Here is a 16,419-nt window from a genome sequence, read left to right on the forward strand (position 1 = left end):
CGTCATCCATTCCTGGGTCAAATCATTTTGCATCAGATTCAGGTCTTATGACGCACACTGAACTTGACGTGTAAATGACCATCAACGCCTGTGCACTTATTGATGTTTACAACTCGGCCACAACGTGCAACAACTACTTTTCTTTGAATTGTGAAAGATGCAACACTTGTAAGACAGCGAGGTGAGAGAGCTACGATCATGACACATTGGGATAAAAGCTGAAAGGCAAACTCCTCTCCTGGCCGTGGGAAAGGAGTCAATCTGCTTTTAAGTGGGTTTACCCAGTTTTAAAACCTGTGTTTTTGAATAAAGAGGTATTATTTATAATGGGTTCCTGATATTTACCAAAACCTTTTTTCACAAAAAAAATGTGCATAAGGTAGATATGAGTAGAAGTCAAGAAAAACGAATATCTATTAGAAATGTCAATTAATTGATGTAATGCATGATGGTCTCATTTAAATACACAAAACCAATCAATTTAAGTGTTTACTGGATAAAAAAGGTTAGAAAACAAACACAGTAGCTTCTAATACCAGAGGCTAAAGTGAACACTTCACTATGGTCACTTCCCTTTTTTTAAATGCACCATGTATTAACTATAAACTAAAGATAATCTTCATGTTGGGGATGTTTCGTTTTTTTGCTAGAAAATTGCTCAAATAATTGACTGGTTAATAATGAGTCATGTTCAGCACTGGTTGAGATTCGATTTATAATAAAAGGAAGCATAGAACAGCACTTTCTCTGATCAGATCAATCAATGTGGTGTCATCAATATCTAATTAGGTGACAGCACAACATGCATCCTGGTCCCATGTTAAGCCTTCACGCTGTACTTGATCATATTTGTGTAATTCTTGATTGATATCGACTGGTGTAGCATCAGGAAACGCAGACTGGGTAACGGTCGCAGTAAAAAGAACCCAGTCATGTTTCTCTGCTGGTTTGTCACTTGTTTTAACAAAGTTCTAACGCTGCCACGTTAAAACAGTGGAATGCCACTAGCGAGAGCCCACAGACACCTTTCTCGGTGACAGACAGAGTGATGACCCGGCCCCGTGTGATGGATATGTGACAGGGCGGCTCGGGGCCCGAGGGCCTGGCTCTTGGGGGTGGGGTTACTCCATAATGGTGTGCTTAATTACCTGCACAGCCACACAGCAGGTCATTAGTCAGACTGGGACGCAAGGTCTCACCTGTCACCGAGAGATAAACAATCCTCCTACCGGATCTGGGGACCTCGGAGGGAAGAGGGGCCGTCGAGGGGAGTTAGGGCCGGGAAACATAGGATGAGTGGAGATGTGTACATTTCTTAAAGGACGTGTGTCAAAAACATGGAAAACTTTCAATTAAATACACTGTTTCGGATTTGGTTGGGATAGCATCTTTTCTGGATTAGCGTCAAGTGACAAACTTGATGGATTTGGAGCAGGACATGGTATTTACCCGTCGAGTGCAAAATGTCACACTCAACACTTTCCTGAATTATGGGTCGAGAACAGATAGAGATATGAGATAAAAAGAAGAGATATGGATATAGATGCCAACAAGGTACTGGCTGAGGCATTGTGATCACTGTGTACAATACGGACTGGAAACATAAACACTGTGTCTCTGGCTCAACACTCTGACACTTATGGACCCCTGGTGCTTCTTATGGGGCATTTTGTGGCGTGAAGTGCCGGTGCTGAAATGTGGCCGGCAAATAAACGGCAGCTAACGGGGAGAAGGCAGCTCTGGCTCCTCGTTCTATAATCTCTGTTATGGTTCATTAAGCGCCACCTTTTTATTTGCAGACGGGTGCTAACCTGATGCTGTCGCTCCCCGGCTTGCTGTATCCTTCCAAGGCGCCCTCCCACACGCTGTTGGCCATCGCGTTCCCGATGGCCGTCATCACCATGCTGAGCTCCACCGGCCAGTCGTCCAGGTCCAGGGAGCGGACGCGGGACAGGTGGGTGCCCAGGTTCCTGTGGATGCCCGAGCACTCGATGCACATCAGGGCGCCCAGGTTCAAACTGGCCCAGTCTGGGTCTGCATGGGAGAGGACAGAAGAACCATCATGAGGCTAACGCAGAAGAATGAGAGAAGCTTTGCCAATTTGTCTGAAATGATGATTTACAAAGAAATTATTAAAATGCATTCATATGTTCCAAACAATCTTCTCAGTGTTTCCTATTAATCATAAAGGCTGTGGTGGTCTGCTATAATCTAATTTATACTGGCACAGTTTCATAATGAAGCAATTAAAAATAAAAACCTCTCATAATAACATAAGCGCTCTCTAACTTGGTGTTTAACTCTGATGCTGCAGACAGTTATTAAAGTTGTTACCATCCACGCAGACAGTTATAGTTTCAGCTGCAGTGGTGGAATGTGCAATCTGTTGCAAGAGAGCTACAACGCCATCGATTGAACTAATCCTGTGATAAAGGCTGATCCTAGTCATGATAAGAAAATTAACTTTTCAATTTTAAAGATAGATATACATGAGTATAGGTACAACAAGTAATACCCATCATGTTTAACTCAAAGCCAAATGAAGCCGAATTTTTGAACGTATTTAGATCCACAGAAAAGTTTAGTTTCTTATTATAACAAATCCTTCATGTGTAAGACCTCATGTGTTCAGATGAAGACTCATACTCACTGGGTCCATCACAGTCCACACAGAAGCTGTTCCCCCTCACGTTGCGTACGGACTGAATGGCCATCGCATCGCTTTGGCTTCCTAACCGAGACTGTAAACGAACCAGGGGAGAGAATAAGTCGGCAGGAACTAATCATTGCAAGAGTAAGTGAAGGCAAAAAAAAAAAAAAGAACATTACAAACAGACTCAAGGCACAGACAACAGGTGATGGGTAGGGAAGGAGGGAAGACGTGTATGGCCGAGGGCAGAGGGAATATGAATATGAAAATGAGGCCGCGTCTCCCCGGGGTGCTGACACAAGCCGTGTTCTGTCTCTGATGTCTGTCAGTTCCAATAAGAGATCACCGGCACTGCGGCGCACCTGTCTGACAAGCTCCCACACGTGACAGCTTGTGGTGGGTGAGCAGGGGGCGGGGGAGGGGGAGGGCACAATAAAGGTCGGAAAAGAAGAAGGTGTGTGTGTGTCTGTGAGAATGAAGCAGCAGAATTGCAACAGGATGACTATGCTGTAATCCGATGATGATCGGCCCAGAACCCCCGGTCCAGCTCGACTGTACCTTATTTTTGATGCTCTCACACGACTGCAGGCTGGCAAAGATCTGGCTCTCGATGGACTGGACCCACAGCTCCCGCTCCTCGTACGTGGACGCCTCAAAGTTCCACGTTTGACCCGTGAGCGACACGATGATGAACTCAAAGGAATCCTCTTGCTCTGAAAAACACAAACGGAAAAAATCACTTAGCTTAATCGAGAATGCAAGGGGGCGCTGTTTAGGTTTTTTGGACGTGGCGTGAGCACGTGGTTTATTTCTGCTGCATATCTGTGTGGTAGAAAATCATCTGTCACCACGGAGGAGGCACACGTCAGCTGGAGCAACACACACACACACACACACACACACAGGGGCTGATCAATCTGACTCTGCAAATCAGCGGCTCAGTGATTGAGGCCCGTCTTTGCCTGGATGCTCGACGGAATGAGCTCCCGTTAAACTCTGCAACATTCGGCGTGACTTCTCGGCCCCTCCTGTTGTCCTCTGGCAGCGCTGCTTTGTTTGATGATGCCCCCACAATCTCATAAACTCCTAAATGCCAACGTATAGTTTTGATTCCATTTGCTGCAACTTCAAAAGAGCAGCGCAATTACTAATCACCAGCAGCACAATAATCCACTTTATGTTTATGAGGTCTTTATGATTCAACCTTCTTTTATGCTTTAAGTATTTATTGAGACTCACCCTCAAGTTGTTATCGTGTTTCTGTACAAACTCAATCAGAAAAGAATAAATGATAGCAAAGATGTATCATGAATTGGGGCCACGTTGGGACCGGGGGGGGGCAAGATGGAGACATAACTGTGATTTGAAAGCCTTTAACCTATTTGAAAGTTTATGTGCAGCTGTTGTTTTCCATTTGGCCTTCCATCGTTAATAAGAATGAACTTGAGGTTGTATAATATGTCTGTGAGCAGAAGCAGAAGAGTCTTGCTCACTATTGTTGCACCACATTTGGAGATAATGGTTCAGCAACAGGTTCTCAAGGCTCCTTGTACATCCTGGTGAAAATATCAAAATCAGGTTGCTTCTGACCTCATCTTCCCTGCTCCGGTAAATAAATGTGCCCCATGAGTTTCTCGAATTTGGAGTCATTGCTTCTTTTCGCCACTGGTTCCAAAACGTGCACGACCTTCACTGTAGACTGGGGGGACGGGTTTGGACAATATTCTTTTAATGATATTCCGGCTCCGGTCAGGTTCAGTTAGTTGGCTGGGCTGTCTACTTGATTTTTTTACACTGCATATGAATTCAGACACAAAAACAAGATTCCCTTTCAGGTTCGGGGTCAGACCTCGGCTGCACTGTTCTTTCTTGTTTGCTCAACTCCCCAGCAGACTCAGTCTCAGATAAGTCGGAGTCACACCGGATTAAGTTTTGTCAGATGAAATATAATATGTCGAGACAATCTCTGACAATCAGCTACAGTGATATCGGTCAAAGAACAAACAAACCAAAAAGAATCCCAATTATGATTCCAGCATTTTGACCTCACCACATTTCCAAGAAATACCTTTGATGACCCTCCAAGGGATAATAAGTGTGTTTTTAAAGACAAATTAGAATAGTGACTTCTAAACAAACTTCTGGCACTGGCTTCTGATATTTCAAGATTGTCTTGTTTTTGATACTAGAAATCAATACCTCTTTCTCAAAGCTATTTTAGTATAACCATGAATTAAATGTATTCCTCTGTAAGGGCCTACACAACTTATTTTGCAGGCCATGATATAATTAGATGGGTCATTTGGGTTTTTATTATTCTGCTAACTCAACTAGATTGTTTAAACTACTGAAAACCACCCATGTTGTGTATTTGATTTATTTTTATTGAACTTGACCTGAAAGAGGTTTCAAAGAGGGTGAATCCGAAGTGGTTACTTTCCATCCTCTCTTCGTGTTAAACCGAGACTCATGAACATGTCACCTGTCGTTTCCAAACAAGGGCTCTGACACGACATATGTTCCAACACATGCCGCGATGCCTCCGCCGCTCGGAAGCCATTCATTAACTCAGTACTGTACAATGTGACTCGTGTAACATCTCTGGTCTCTGCACATGCTTGAGCTCATAGCCAAATGATTTGTAATTACCTAATTATGTCTATGCAAATAGTCGTCTCATTTGCATAAAGCATGTTCGGAGGACTGGAGGCGGGCAGACACAAGGGGAATGTCGTTTTTTTGTTTTTTTTCTCTGTGTAGATTTGATCCACTTTGTCCTGGAAATAGTTCTGCTGATATGTTATTAATGTTGTGTATTAATCACCCAAAGTGTTGACGTCATTTATCACTAGAAGCTCTAATGTGTTTCGTCTCTAATCCGTTCTGACATATGATGAGCACTTTAACCTTTATTATCAAATTAAACCTGTATTCATGGTAATCTGATGATAAACAAAGATCTGCAGACAAATCATCGGTTTTAAAAAGACAACTACACTTTATATTTACGATCAATCCCCCCCCCCACCCCCCATGTTGCTGGATGTAGCCCCGTGCCACTCTGATGACAGATGTCTGACGGACGCCACTAATGTAGCGATCCCCGTGCTGCGGTGGAGGGGCGATCTCTTCAGGGGGAAAGCAATAATCCAATTAGCTCGACACCGACTTCAATTATCTGATTTAGCTTGTGAAATTGACTACAGGTCACAGAGAATCAATAAAAGACTTGGGAACCTCTTTATTTAGACTCGGAGTGAAGAAGTCTTTCAGTGGGTGAGACGTTTTGAAGCCATGGCACGGATTGAAATATCAAAATGATCAATTTAAAAAAGGAACCTAAAGGGTGAAAGACAATAAAAGCCCAAAATACACAGAATAAAGATTCCATTTAAAAATAAATAAAGCTTGATTAATTAGATAACATAGAAAATAAATCAATTTCTTCTGCTTCAACGTACCTGCAGGTACATAACTAACGTGTTTGATTAGAATCCGTGGCTCCTGGACTCGCACGTTGTTGTACTTGTGTTTTCATCTTTTTAAAAAACCCTGAACAAAGCTAATTATTCTGTTGGCTGCCCAGGCAATAAATTGGAGGCATTAAAACACTTTCATTATGGAGATTAAAAAAGCGACGGATGGCTGCTTTTTTAAACTGATGAGTATACGAGGGAAAACAAATCTAATTCTCCATGCCTAGTAATGCACACGGGACGCGGTGGCCACTAAAGAGACAGAGGAGCCTGTGCAGCGGGGAAGTTTTTACGCGTGACACAGGTATCGTCGTTACTCGGCTCCATGATGCTGCATGGAGGCTTGTAGGTCAAAGTGCTGATCACACACACACATGTTAAATCTGAGCCGGAACCACATGTCACAGGCATCACCGTCGTCTTGGAGGCACCTGCCATGATGAGCTTGTAAAAGGGGCCATTAGCGCTTCAGTTATTACTCAATGGTTGCAGTTAGAGAACGGCCGGCGCAGGAACCATCACCTTGTCCCATTAACACGAGCATTAACCTCCTGACCACATCCGTCTGCGAGCCGACAATCAACAAGTTCTCGCCAATTAGAAATAAATTAACACGACCCCGCTAGTGGGCGGACAAGGAAGAACACAATTCAAAGGCAACGGGGGGAGCCAACTGTGAAGAATGAGCGAAATATGATTTTCCTTAATTAACATGGCATAATAAAAAGGAAATTAGAGTGTAATGGCCATAGAGCTACAAAGAGGGATGAACGGATAGAGATAGTCGTCGTCCACCATTTACAAGGATCATAAACCTGTTTGGGAACCGCTCAGTTACAGATGTTGTGCTTGATGGCTTCTGGCAGCAACATCACCGCAATTCAATAAAGTGAAATAATAAATGGCTGCCTCGCGAAAACAAAATAGGTGGTAGATATATTTCAATGTTTACTGGGCGCAGTGCAAGTACATTAACCTAGTGAAGTTTAAAGGTACTTGTACTTAACTTATTATTAGTATTTAATAAAGAAATTAAGAAAATGTACACAACCGAAATTATCAGACAGCTGTATTTTCTGCTTACAGATGAGAAATGCACATACAAAATATATGTTGAGTTTTGGGCAGAACAGGGGAAGACGTTCAGCAAAGGCTCAAGTCCTAACCAAACCTGCAGCCATTGCAGGAGCCATCTTAACCAGGTGAGGGACTGGACGCCCCGTGTACAGAGTCTGGAGTCGTCCTGGCTGAGCTGCTGTATAACATAAAATTATCCAGGCCCAAAAAGGTAAAATATCTAATATATCAGTAAAATGCTGCTTGATGAATTAGAACAAAGAAATAAACACGGTATAAATGTATCTTCCTCTAAAGAAGGCCTCTATGGCTGGGGCATGAAAACAAAGGGTTTTAATGGGAACAATGGATGAACAGCCAAGTTACATTAAAGTTGCAGCAAAAGGGTTTTTAAACCTTACCAGGCAACTGCATTACCAAACTTCTCTGAGTGTTACTGGCAGCAGTGATTAGAAACTTTGATACTTTTCCTTTTAAATGACGTTTACTTGAAATAGTTTTTTTACACTCTGAGTTAATCGCTGTCATTAAAGGAACAATTTCCCAGTTTTTAAGAAGTGTAAATCATGTAGGTACAGCACATCTTTGACCTGGAAATCAAAGTGGAACGTGAGAGGGTGACCCGAGGATGGTGATCCCTCTTTTGCTGTGCGTGTGCAGCAGATGCACCAGCGAGGACCTGTGGACCAGATTACCACCTCAGGGCTCGGTGCTCAGCCCAGCTGGGCTGTCTATACAGCGGGCAGCGGCGCAGCATCTCTTCTGTCTAAGCCTCCCAAAGACCTCTGGAGGACCGGCGTGAAAAACCCTCGGAAAGGACTCAGCAACCAGCTCTTAGCCTTGAGGACTCCCTCGTTTTTTTTAATCCATTTGTGTGTGAACACTTGGCTGAAATGATGACAAGGTGCAGAGGTGCGGTAGGTGAGCGATTGTCGTGTTGTGCGCGGGACGTGTTTTGTTGTGTCGTATGCATGCATCAGGCAGTCACTTAAAGAAGTGCTCGCCGTTCCCGTGAATTAACGAGCAGTTGGGAAGAACAGGCCAAGGCGGTGCCATCTGTAAATGTCACAGGCACTGCTTGCTCATTTTACACATCATTAAAGCCAATATTCCTAACCTGTATCAGAGCAATCAGGAGCAGGCCATTACTGCGACAGGGGCCCCGGGGGAACCACGACCAAACTCAGAAAGAAGAGAGCAGGGAGGGAGGGAGGGCGAGCGAGAGAGAGAGAGAGAGAGAGAGAATACACTCTTTATCTATCTGCCATGCACACACACACGATTCTGAGCACTTTTACAGGCCCACGCACATGCTCACACAAACAAGAAGCACACCTTCCAACAATAAACAAACACATGAAATCAGCACCAGCACCACCAGCCTAATAGCTAGCGCATTTAACAACAGAGCCGAATGAAAACGGGACCAATTATACAGATATCTGTGGGCAGTGTGTATGGAGCCCAAATGAGAATCTTGTTATTCCTTTCCCTCCGTTCTGTGGCGCTCACAAAGCTAAGCCATTACAAAGAGTGGAGGCTCCAGGGACAGCTTTCGGAAATGAGAGCGAGTCGGGGAGTGACAAAACAAAGTATTGAGATAAACACCCACCATTAGCACAGGCAGTTAAACCTCCATTTCCTAATCCTCAGCTGGACTCCAGAGGATATTAACCCTTAGTTTGCTAAAGAACAGGACAATAGGAGACTGGATTAACTTGTCCTCTCAGTGCAAACTTCACTTTATTATTGATTATTGACAGTAGGTGCAGGTTAATCTGTCTCGTCGTAGGAAGAGGACACATGTTCTCGATCAGGAAACGAGTCAGAACCATCAGGATTTTAGTTTGATGTTTTTTTTTTTCCTGATTTAACCTTGAAAACTTTTGTTGTGAAACACACTTTGAAGGCCTTTTCCATTATTTTCCATTGCTTCCAGTTGAAACTGATTAACAGAAAATTGAGTCTAGACATCTTCTTGAGTTAGCCTTCTACAAATACGAAGAAAGAAGGAGATCTTCCAGGTCATGCAGAAGGCAGGACGTATAAATTCCACTACAGAAAACATGTGTTTTTGTTTATAGCATATTAGCCAATGTTAGCCCTGATCGTTAAAAGCTTGTGAATGTCTACGCGTACTAGTATGCCCCCTCTCTTCCATCCTGAGGTATTTTCATTCTTTTTTCTTTGTTTCAGCTTTGCCACACATTTTTTTGTGGACATTTCACCAGAGGCATCGCACGAAAAACTGCAGAAAATATCTGGAGCAACTGACTTGAGACATTTACGTCCCCACATAAAGCCCAGACAGCTTGATTGTATGATGCTCCTCCTCTTCTTCATACAGTAAACGAATGGGTCTGTCAGCAGCTCATTTATTCTGTTACTCTGATGAAGAGGTCGAGCTGAAACATGCTGGTTAACTAACTACTCTTTAACCTTCTATTATTCTCACAGTAATGCAATATTGTTCACACTGCATATTCATTTAAGCACCTTGGTAGTGCAGGGATGTTGTTGTTTGTTCTGTTCTGTATTCGGGCAGAATGACAATACATTTAATGTTAAACAGGGTTTTAACTGCTATATTTACATTTGTGAAAACATGTACACATACATTATGTACATTTTTTTTAATTTTCTGCTCATATTCACTGATCCAAATTATTTGATTACACTTAATTCTTGAGGAGAGGTCGTAATATCTTTGACTGCTAATTGTGTCTTGAAGATAATCATTAACCCTATAATCACCCTTTTTAGATTTACGGATTCACTTAAATTTATTTTCTTATCGTCCTTTTTTAAATAATTAAGAATTTAAAAAAAAATTAAGTTATCCAACCTCAGTAATGTTAGGGAGTTCATCTGTTATCTTCTAGTTTTATTCAAGTTTTCAAAAATGATGAGATTTGGCTAAATGTGACGTCTCCACCTCAAATGGCATTGAATCATATCTGGCGATGCAGATGTAAATCAAGACCCTGACACCTGCTTTACATCAGAAGCATTGAGACAAACACTTGGCTCCTGCTTTCTCCCTGATTTCTGTGACCTTCGCACATGTAAATATCTCCATCCACAAATATCTGAGCATCAGGGAAGGAGCCTCTCGACACAACTTCCATCCGATTCTGCTCCTCCCTCTCTGGAACCCCCCCCCCCCCAAAAACAATGAGTATTTGATACACTTTCTTTAAAAGAGAAATACATTAATGATGCTCCCTGACAGTCTGCATTAATCAGAGGGGGCTCCCCCTGAACACAACTCTTTATCGGCCATCGATTTTCCAGTGGGTTTATGGCGAGCGACACACCGAGAGAGCTCGTCGCCGGGTGGCTGCTGGGAAACACATTACGGGGCTGTCAGTTGTCTCGCCATGCATCCTGCATCATTCTTTAAGCACATGAGAAGTTCATTACAGCACACAGCTCTGACAGTGCATAGGATATTAGGGGACTGTGTCCGTTGTGCATATCCTCGGTGGAAGTGCAGACGTCACACGGGATTCATAACGATTCAAATCCAGCTTTTAACATTGATTTGAAATAAATATGGCTTCACACTGATGTAACACAAGTTCCTCTCTGTAGCCAGTAGAAGATAGGCTGTGTTGAAACAATCCAAGGAGCGGTCTGAAGCACATGGAGAAAGTGCATTTAGGGTGTGTCCAAATCCACTCGTGTTGGTTTAGTTGCACTTGCACCATAGCAGGTTGCAATTCTTAGGGCAGTTTTGCAGGTAGTAAGAGAGAACGCTCGTCTGCAGATGAAACCGATTTGCTTGTGCCCGAGATGAAAGGATTCCACCGAAGCTCCATGAGGTGGAGCAGGTGAACAGGCAGTAACTGTAGCCACATGTTTATTACCTATGTTTTGTATGTCTGTTTGTTAGTTAGTTAGCAAGAATACGCAAAAAAACTGCTGAACAGATTTCCACAAAACTTGGTGGAGGGATGTGGTGAAGGTCGGGAGAGAAAGGATCTGAGTAACTGGGCGGATCAAGGAATTAAGTTTCACACAGAATTCATTCAATCCATGGGATGCACGTGCACGAACGTTGCTCTCGTGCACAACAGATTCCGAGGTGACAGGTGCACGGACTGAAGAGTGAAAGATGAGTTCTAAATAAATTGTAATAGCAGTTGCACCTATAGCTGCTTTCAGACGTGCACTGAACTCCACAGTTCAACTGTATTTTCTCTGGAGGAGCAGCAAGTCTGAGCAAAAACAATCTAGTTAGAGATCCCTAAAGTTATTATGAGAACATTTTATTGCTTCATTAAGAAACTGTGGTGTGACAAATTAGAATTTGGCAGCCGCAACTGTCTACATAATTAAAAGGAAACACTGGTAGAGGTCTGTGCTCTCATGTGCCGTTCTATAGTTACTATTTTGATGATGTGCCCTTAAAATATCGCTGAAATACCGAGCCATTGATTTCAGACCAGGTTTTTATTGATAAATTGATCAACAAATCAACGTGGCTCCTGGACAATGTGTCACTCTGTGGGCCAAGTGCAAGATCAGGACCTAAAGTTGAATTTAAGACCTGTTTGAAAGTTTATGTGCAAATATTGTTTGCTATTTAGCCTTTTATAATCATAACAAGGAAGATGAGGTTGTATGTGAGATTTTTCTGCCACTTCAGCAACCAAGCAGAGGAGGCTCGCTAAGTACTGTGCTGGTGCCACATTTGGAAATAATGGCGCGGCTACAGTTTCTCCCCATGAACATCCCACACGTTCCATGTTGGCCAAAATGATTCCTCACCTTAAGACGCTCACACTGTTTTGATTGATGATGCTTCACAACTACTAAAATTCAATTTCAGCCTGCATTGCACGCTTCTGATTGCCCCGTAAATGAGACAAACTGATAGCAATTTATTCAAGGATCCCACCTCCTCTCTCTCTCTCTCCATCCCTCTCTCTCTCTCTCTCTCTCTCTAGCGCCTGTTCTTTCAACGGGAGACACAACTCACATCCCAGACGTGGGCGAATCCAATATTTAAGTGATATGTCTGTATTCCAAAGCATTCAGCAGAACAGACAAGTTGATGCTAATAGAAAACCTCACAGAGAACAATGAAAAAGATAGAAAACAGTGAGCGTGTTTGATAACGTGAGAAACATTTGCAATCTGCCTCCTCCAGTCTGATTGCTCTCACACTTCCTCTGATGGTTATGGTGGATGTAGGATATTTATCATTGAGATCTGATAATGTTTGGTGATACCAGCCATCACTCATGTGCCAGGAGACACCCATTAAGAGCTAAGTAATGTCAAATCAAAGTGAAGGAATGGACGATCTCAAACAGTCCAGGTTTGTGAAGTTGCCGGGAGTTGCAGACTGCTTCTGTATTTACAAAGCAACTTTCGGATGATGCTGATGTGACCACATACTAGAATATTACCTTCTTCCCCAAAATAGTGCCTGACGTCACGAATGCTCATCTACTAACAACAACAAGACAAAGTCAAGACTAAATAAGTATATTTCTGGACTGTGTGTGGTCATTGTGTGGAATGGAGGATGAAGTTGAAAACCATTGTGGAACTAGTTAATATCTTTGTGACACCATTGTTTGTTATTTGCATCCCGACTTCTATCAGCCCTGATCGGCTCAGTCGGACATTACACAGACTTGGTAGGAGGGTGCTGGCAGTGCAAAGCCCGCTTTATGTCCAGTTCCACTGATTCGGACATTTGCGTTCACACTAACGGCTCCTCTGGGGAAAGTCTAGAAAAGTTCTGGGCTAGCAGCGCATGTCTAAGAGCTGCAGTTTTTGGGGGGTGCCTCCTGCATGCCGGCTAAACTGGTGGACTCTGTTCTGTGGAGGTTTTATTCCAAAGTTGCTATATTTGTTGCTGGGTGCCATTTTGGAAAAAGTCCCTAAAAGGTGTCAGATAATTAAATGTGCCGGTTCATTTTGGAAGAGAGACAGTAAATGAGGGAGCTCCCGGACATCGGGTGGCTGACCAATGGCGTAACTCGATCCCACACAAACTTGGGGCAGTAGCGCTGGAGCGTGGCCGGACCGGCCTCGCACAGCCACCACTTATCTCACAGCACTTATCTACCGAGCTGCTGATGATGTTCCCTCTGAACAACAATGTGGTCAACAGACCCATTCAGACTTTAAAGAGCAGCTGTCAGAGACCATGATAAAAAAGTATAATGATTATAAATGCTAAGCTCCATTTAGGGGGCGTCAAAGCCATTGTTGTTGTTATCCAGCGTATCAATCTTGTTGATTGATCATCGCTCTGGTGACATCAGTTTTATGGCCTCTGAAATGCGTCTCAGTGTTTTCACAATGCCATCCAATTAGGGCACTCAATTCATCATTGGGCTGGAGAATCATTATTAATTGGGTGGAGAGCCGACTGCCACTCCCCTGCTGAGAAGGGCAACGGCTTCTGGAGATCGAGCTATTCATACGGCAGTAAAAAGAGATGGGGGCTGTGACGGTGCAGAGCGCAGGGGGGCCACTGAGGAGACACACAGCTACATACCTCTATGTAGCTCACAGACAAAGCCAGCCAGAAAATAGAGGATTCAATATTTGTTTTTATAATGAGAACAGAAATCTGATCAGGACTGATTAAAAATGAATCGGTGAGTGGCTGCTTTATGGCTCACTCGATTCAATAAAAATAAATAACAAATGCATAGAAATAAGCAGAACAAGTTTCTCCGCAGTTTAATGTAGAAACTCTCTACTTTCTGTCTCATTCAGCACCAGCAGTTCCCTTCACTCCTCATATTCACTGAGTAATTCACCATTTTTCTTCAACCCACCAGCTCAGAGCCTCATGAAGGAGCTGCTCATAAAGCTCAGGTGGAGCCTGAGTGTCGTGTGTGCACCTCCACTGACAAGATCCCTCACAGGCTTCACAACAAGTGCTTATCATGTCGTTCAACACAATCTATTTTGCATATGCAGAAGTAACTGAAACACACAAGGGGTTCACTCTCTTGTGCTCCACATAGAGATTTATAAATTATTTAATCTTGATAGATTTGGAAACATATATGTGAATGTTTGACACCAGCGTAACCCGTGAACAATTCCTTTTTTTGCTGCTGAAGTTTTGGTAATTTCAAAATAAAAGCATCAGTGTGATTTTTTGTTGTACCTTCATTGCCTGCAGACAAGCCGTCTGGCTTTGTGATGCCCGTGCTCTTTTTCCGTCTGTGCTTCTTGCGGTTGGCGTGAGGCGAGGGAGGCGGCTCGAGTTTCGGACTGGTCGCGCTGCCGACGCTGGAAGTTGTTGGATCACTCATCCCATTAGCTGTAAAGAGACAAATGGAAAAAAAGACCATAATTGTTATTATTATTATTATTATTATTATTATAATTATTAAACTAATATAACATATCGTGAATTGCTTGTGTTTTTAAAGTTAAATACTGACCCACTAATGGGTTAGTATTAGATGGGTCATAAGCTCTGTCCAGATCATTTAAGTTTCCAGTTAGGAGGTGTTATGCTCAATCACCAAGAAATTATTAGAACATTTTACATGGGAATAAAAATGTGTTAATGTTCAAGATTGACCATTTAAAGTGGAAGTGAGGAGAGATGTGCATCACTGTGCATCATTGTGAAATGACACAGAACATGAATAATGAATGACATTATTGGAGCCTCATGCAAAACAGGGGCAGACTTGTCACACATCACAAATGAGCGCTGGAGTTGGAAATGGCTGTGACTGCTCCAAAAGTAACTGTGTGACTCTGGCTATAGATGGAGGACAGGTACGAGGCCATCAGTGAACAAATGGCTACCTGAGATAGCCCGCAGCAAAGCTCTCTATATGACTGTCAGGGAGTGACAGGGGGGGGCTAAGAGCCGGCTTTGTTTCTTGTAAGTGATTTTATAAATGTGATATTAACCTGTGCTACCGTTGGGCAAAGGGATGGGAGGCATGGGACGAAAAGAGGGGGGGTTGTCAGCTTGCCATCTTTCTGATTTCCTGACATTTGACATCACTTTCCCTTCTTTCCCCCTCCGGATGCCATTATGAATCTGGGAGTGGGGGCCAGGGGCCTGGGGGAAGGAGGGGAGGGAGGGCCAGTCGATGGGCCCCATATTGCTCTCCTCTTACCACCCTGTGTGGGGCTGGCAGCCTCCTCCATTGTCTCCCATCAAAAGCTCATTGTAGTGTGGCAAACTCCATTCATTTCCCCGTGCACCGTCCCAGCCCCAGGGGTGGAGTGCAGGAGGACAAGGGGCTCAGGGATTATTGCTGTTGTCGTTGCCAGTTGCACATGCTATAATGTGCGGCAGTGTGCCATTAGCCAGTGTACAACATTAGGCCTAATTCGGTCATTACCTTTAGGGAGATGGGGCTGTCTTGGAGGAGGGAGATGGGCTCAGCGGGGGACTGACGATGCTAACGTGAGGGAAGAGTGGAGCTCTGGAGGCCCCGGGACGCATTGTGTGAGCGTGGGCAAAATATGGGAGACAGCACCTGAGACAACACATCGCTACGTCCGTCCTCAACTTCAGATCGGTCACGATGCAGACTGATGTTTACAAGAATTTAATTTGTGTGGGAGAAAAAAATATAAAAATCACCCAATTCATCTGTAATTTGTCGGACGCCAAGAGACCCTCGCATCAATATTTCAGCATTAATAGTCATGTGTTACTTGAAAAATAGCTATATTGATTATATGCCGTCACATTAATAAACATAACATTGGTGGGTGTGCTGCTACATACATTAAGCTCTCTGGTGATTTGAATGGCAGCACACAGCCACACATGTAGCAGCTCTTAGCCGAGGCGTCTGTTTCAATTTCCCTGCTCTCTTACAACAGCCCCCCTGAGACGAGTCATTAGCTGGCTCAGACAGCTGGGGGCACAGGGGTCCTCAATGTGCAACCCCCCCCCCCCCCCCCCCCCCACCCCCCAACCCTCTGCGTCCTCCTCCCTCTCCATCCCAGCGTCTGTCCCGCCAGCACAGCTCCGTATGGCGGGTGGAAGACGCGAGCGCCGACCTGCCTCAGACGTGACAGGCAGCATTTGTTTAATGTCGCTTGAGGTTAAAGGGGAGGGCGGCCCCTCGGGGGCCCGGGCCGTGTCATAAACACCTCTAATTATCAATTTCTGCCCCTAATGTTGTGGAAAATGACCCCGGCCATGCTCAACCTGCACCCGAAACATATACTGGGTGATATTCCTCCCTTTGTTTGCAG

The 16,419-nt window shown here is 43.9% G+C and overlaps 1 protein-coding gene across 1 annotated transcript in view; it reads right to left on the bottom strand.

Moving 5' to 3' along the window:
- Nucleotides 1-16,419, bottom strand: part of agap3 (ArfGAP with GTPase domain, ankyrin repeat and PH domain 3) — a 70,135-nt gene that overhangs the window by 8,694 nt on the left and 45,022 nt on the right. The window contains exons 13-16 of the mRNA XM_053438853.1: nucleotides 14,348-14,503; nucleotides 3,209-3,363; nucleotides 2,651-2,741; nucleotides 1,812-2,034 (exon numbers count right to left, since the gene is read on the bottom strand). Of these exons, the coding sequence (XP_053294828.1) occupies nucleotides 1,812-2,034; nucleotides 2,651-2,741; nucleotides 3,209-3,363; nucleotides 14,348-14,503 (625 nt within the window). The remainder of the gene's footprint in view (nucleotides 1-1,811; nucleotides 2,035-2,650; nucleotides 2,742-3,208; nucleotides 3,364-14,347; nucleotides 14,504-16,419) is intronic.

The sequence above is a fragment of the Pleuronectes platessa genome, chromosome 13 (assembly GCF_947347685.1).
Source record: "Pleuronectes platessa chromosome 13, fPlePla1.1, whole genome shotgun sequence".
Lineage (NCBI taxonomy): Eukaryota > Metazoa > Chordata > Actinopteri > Pleuronectiformes > Pleuronectidae > Pleuronectes > Pleuronectes platessa.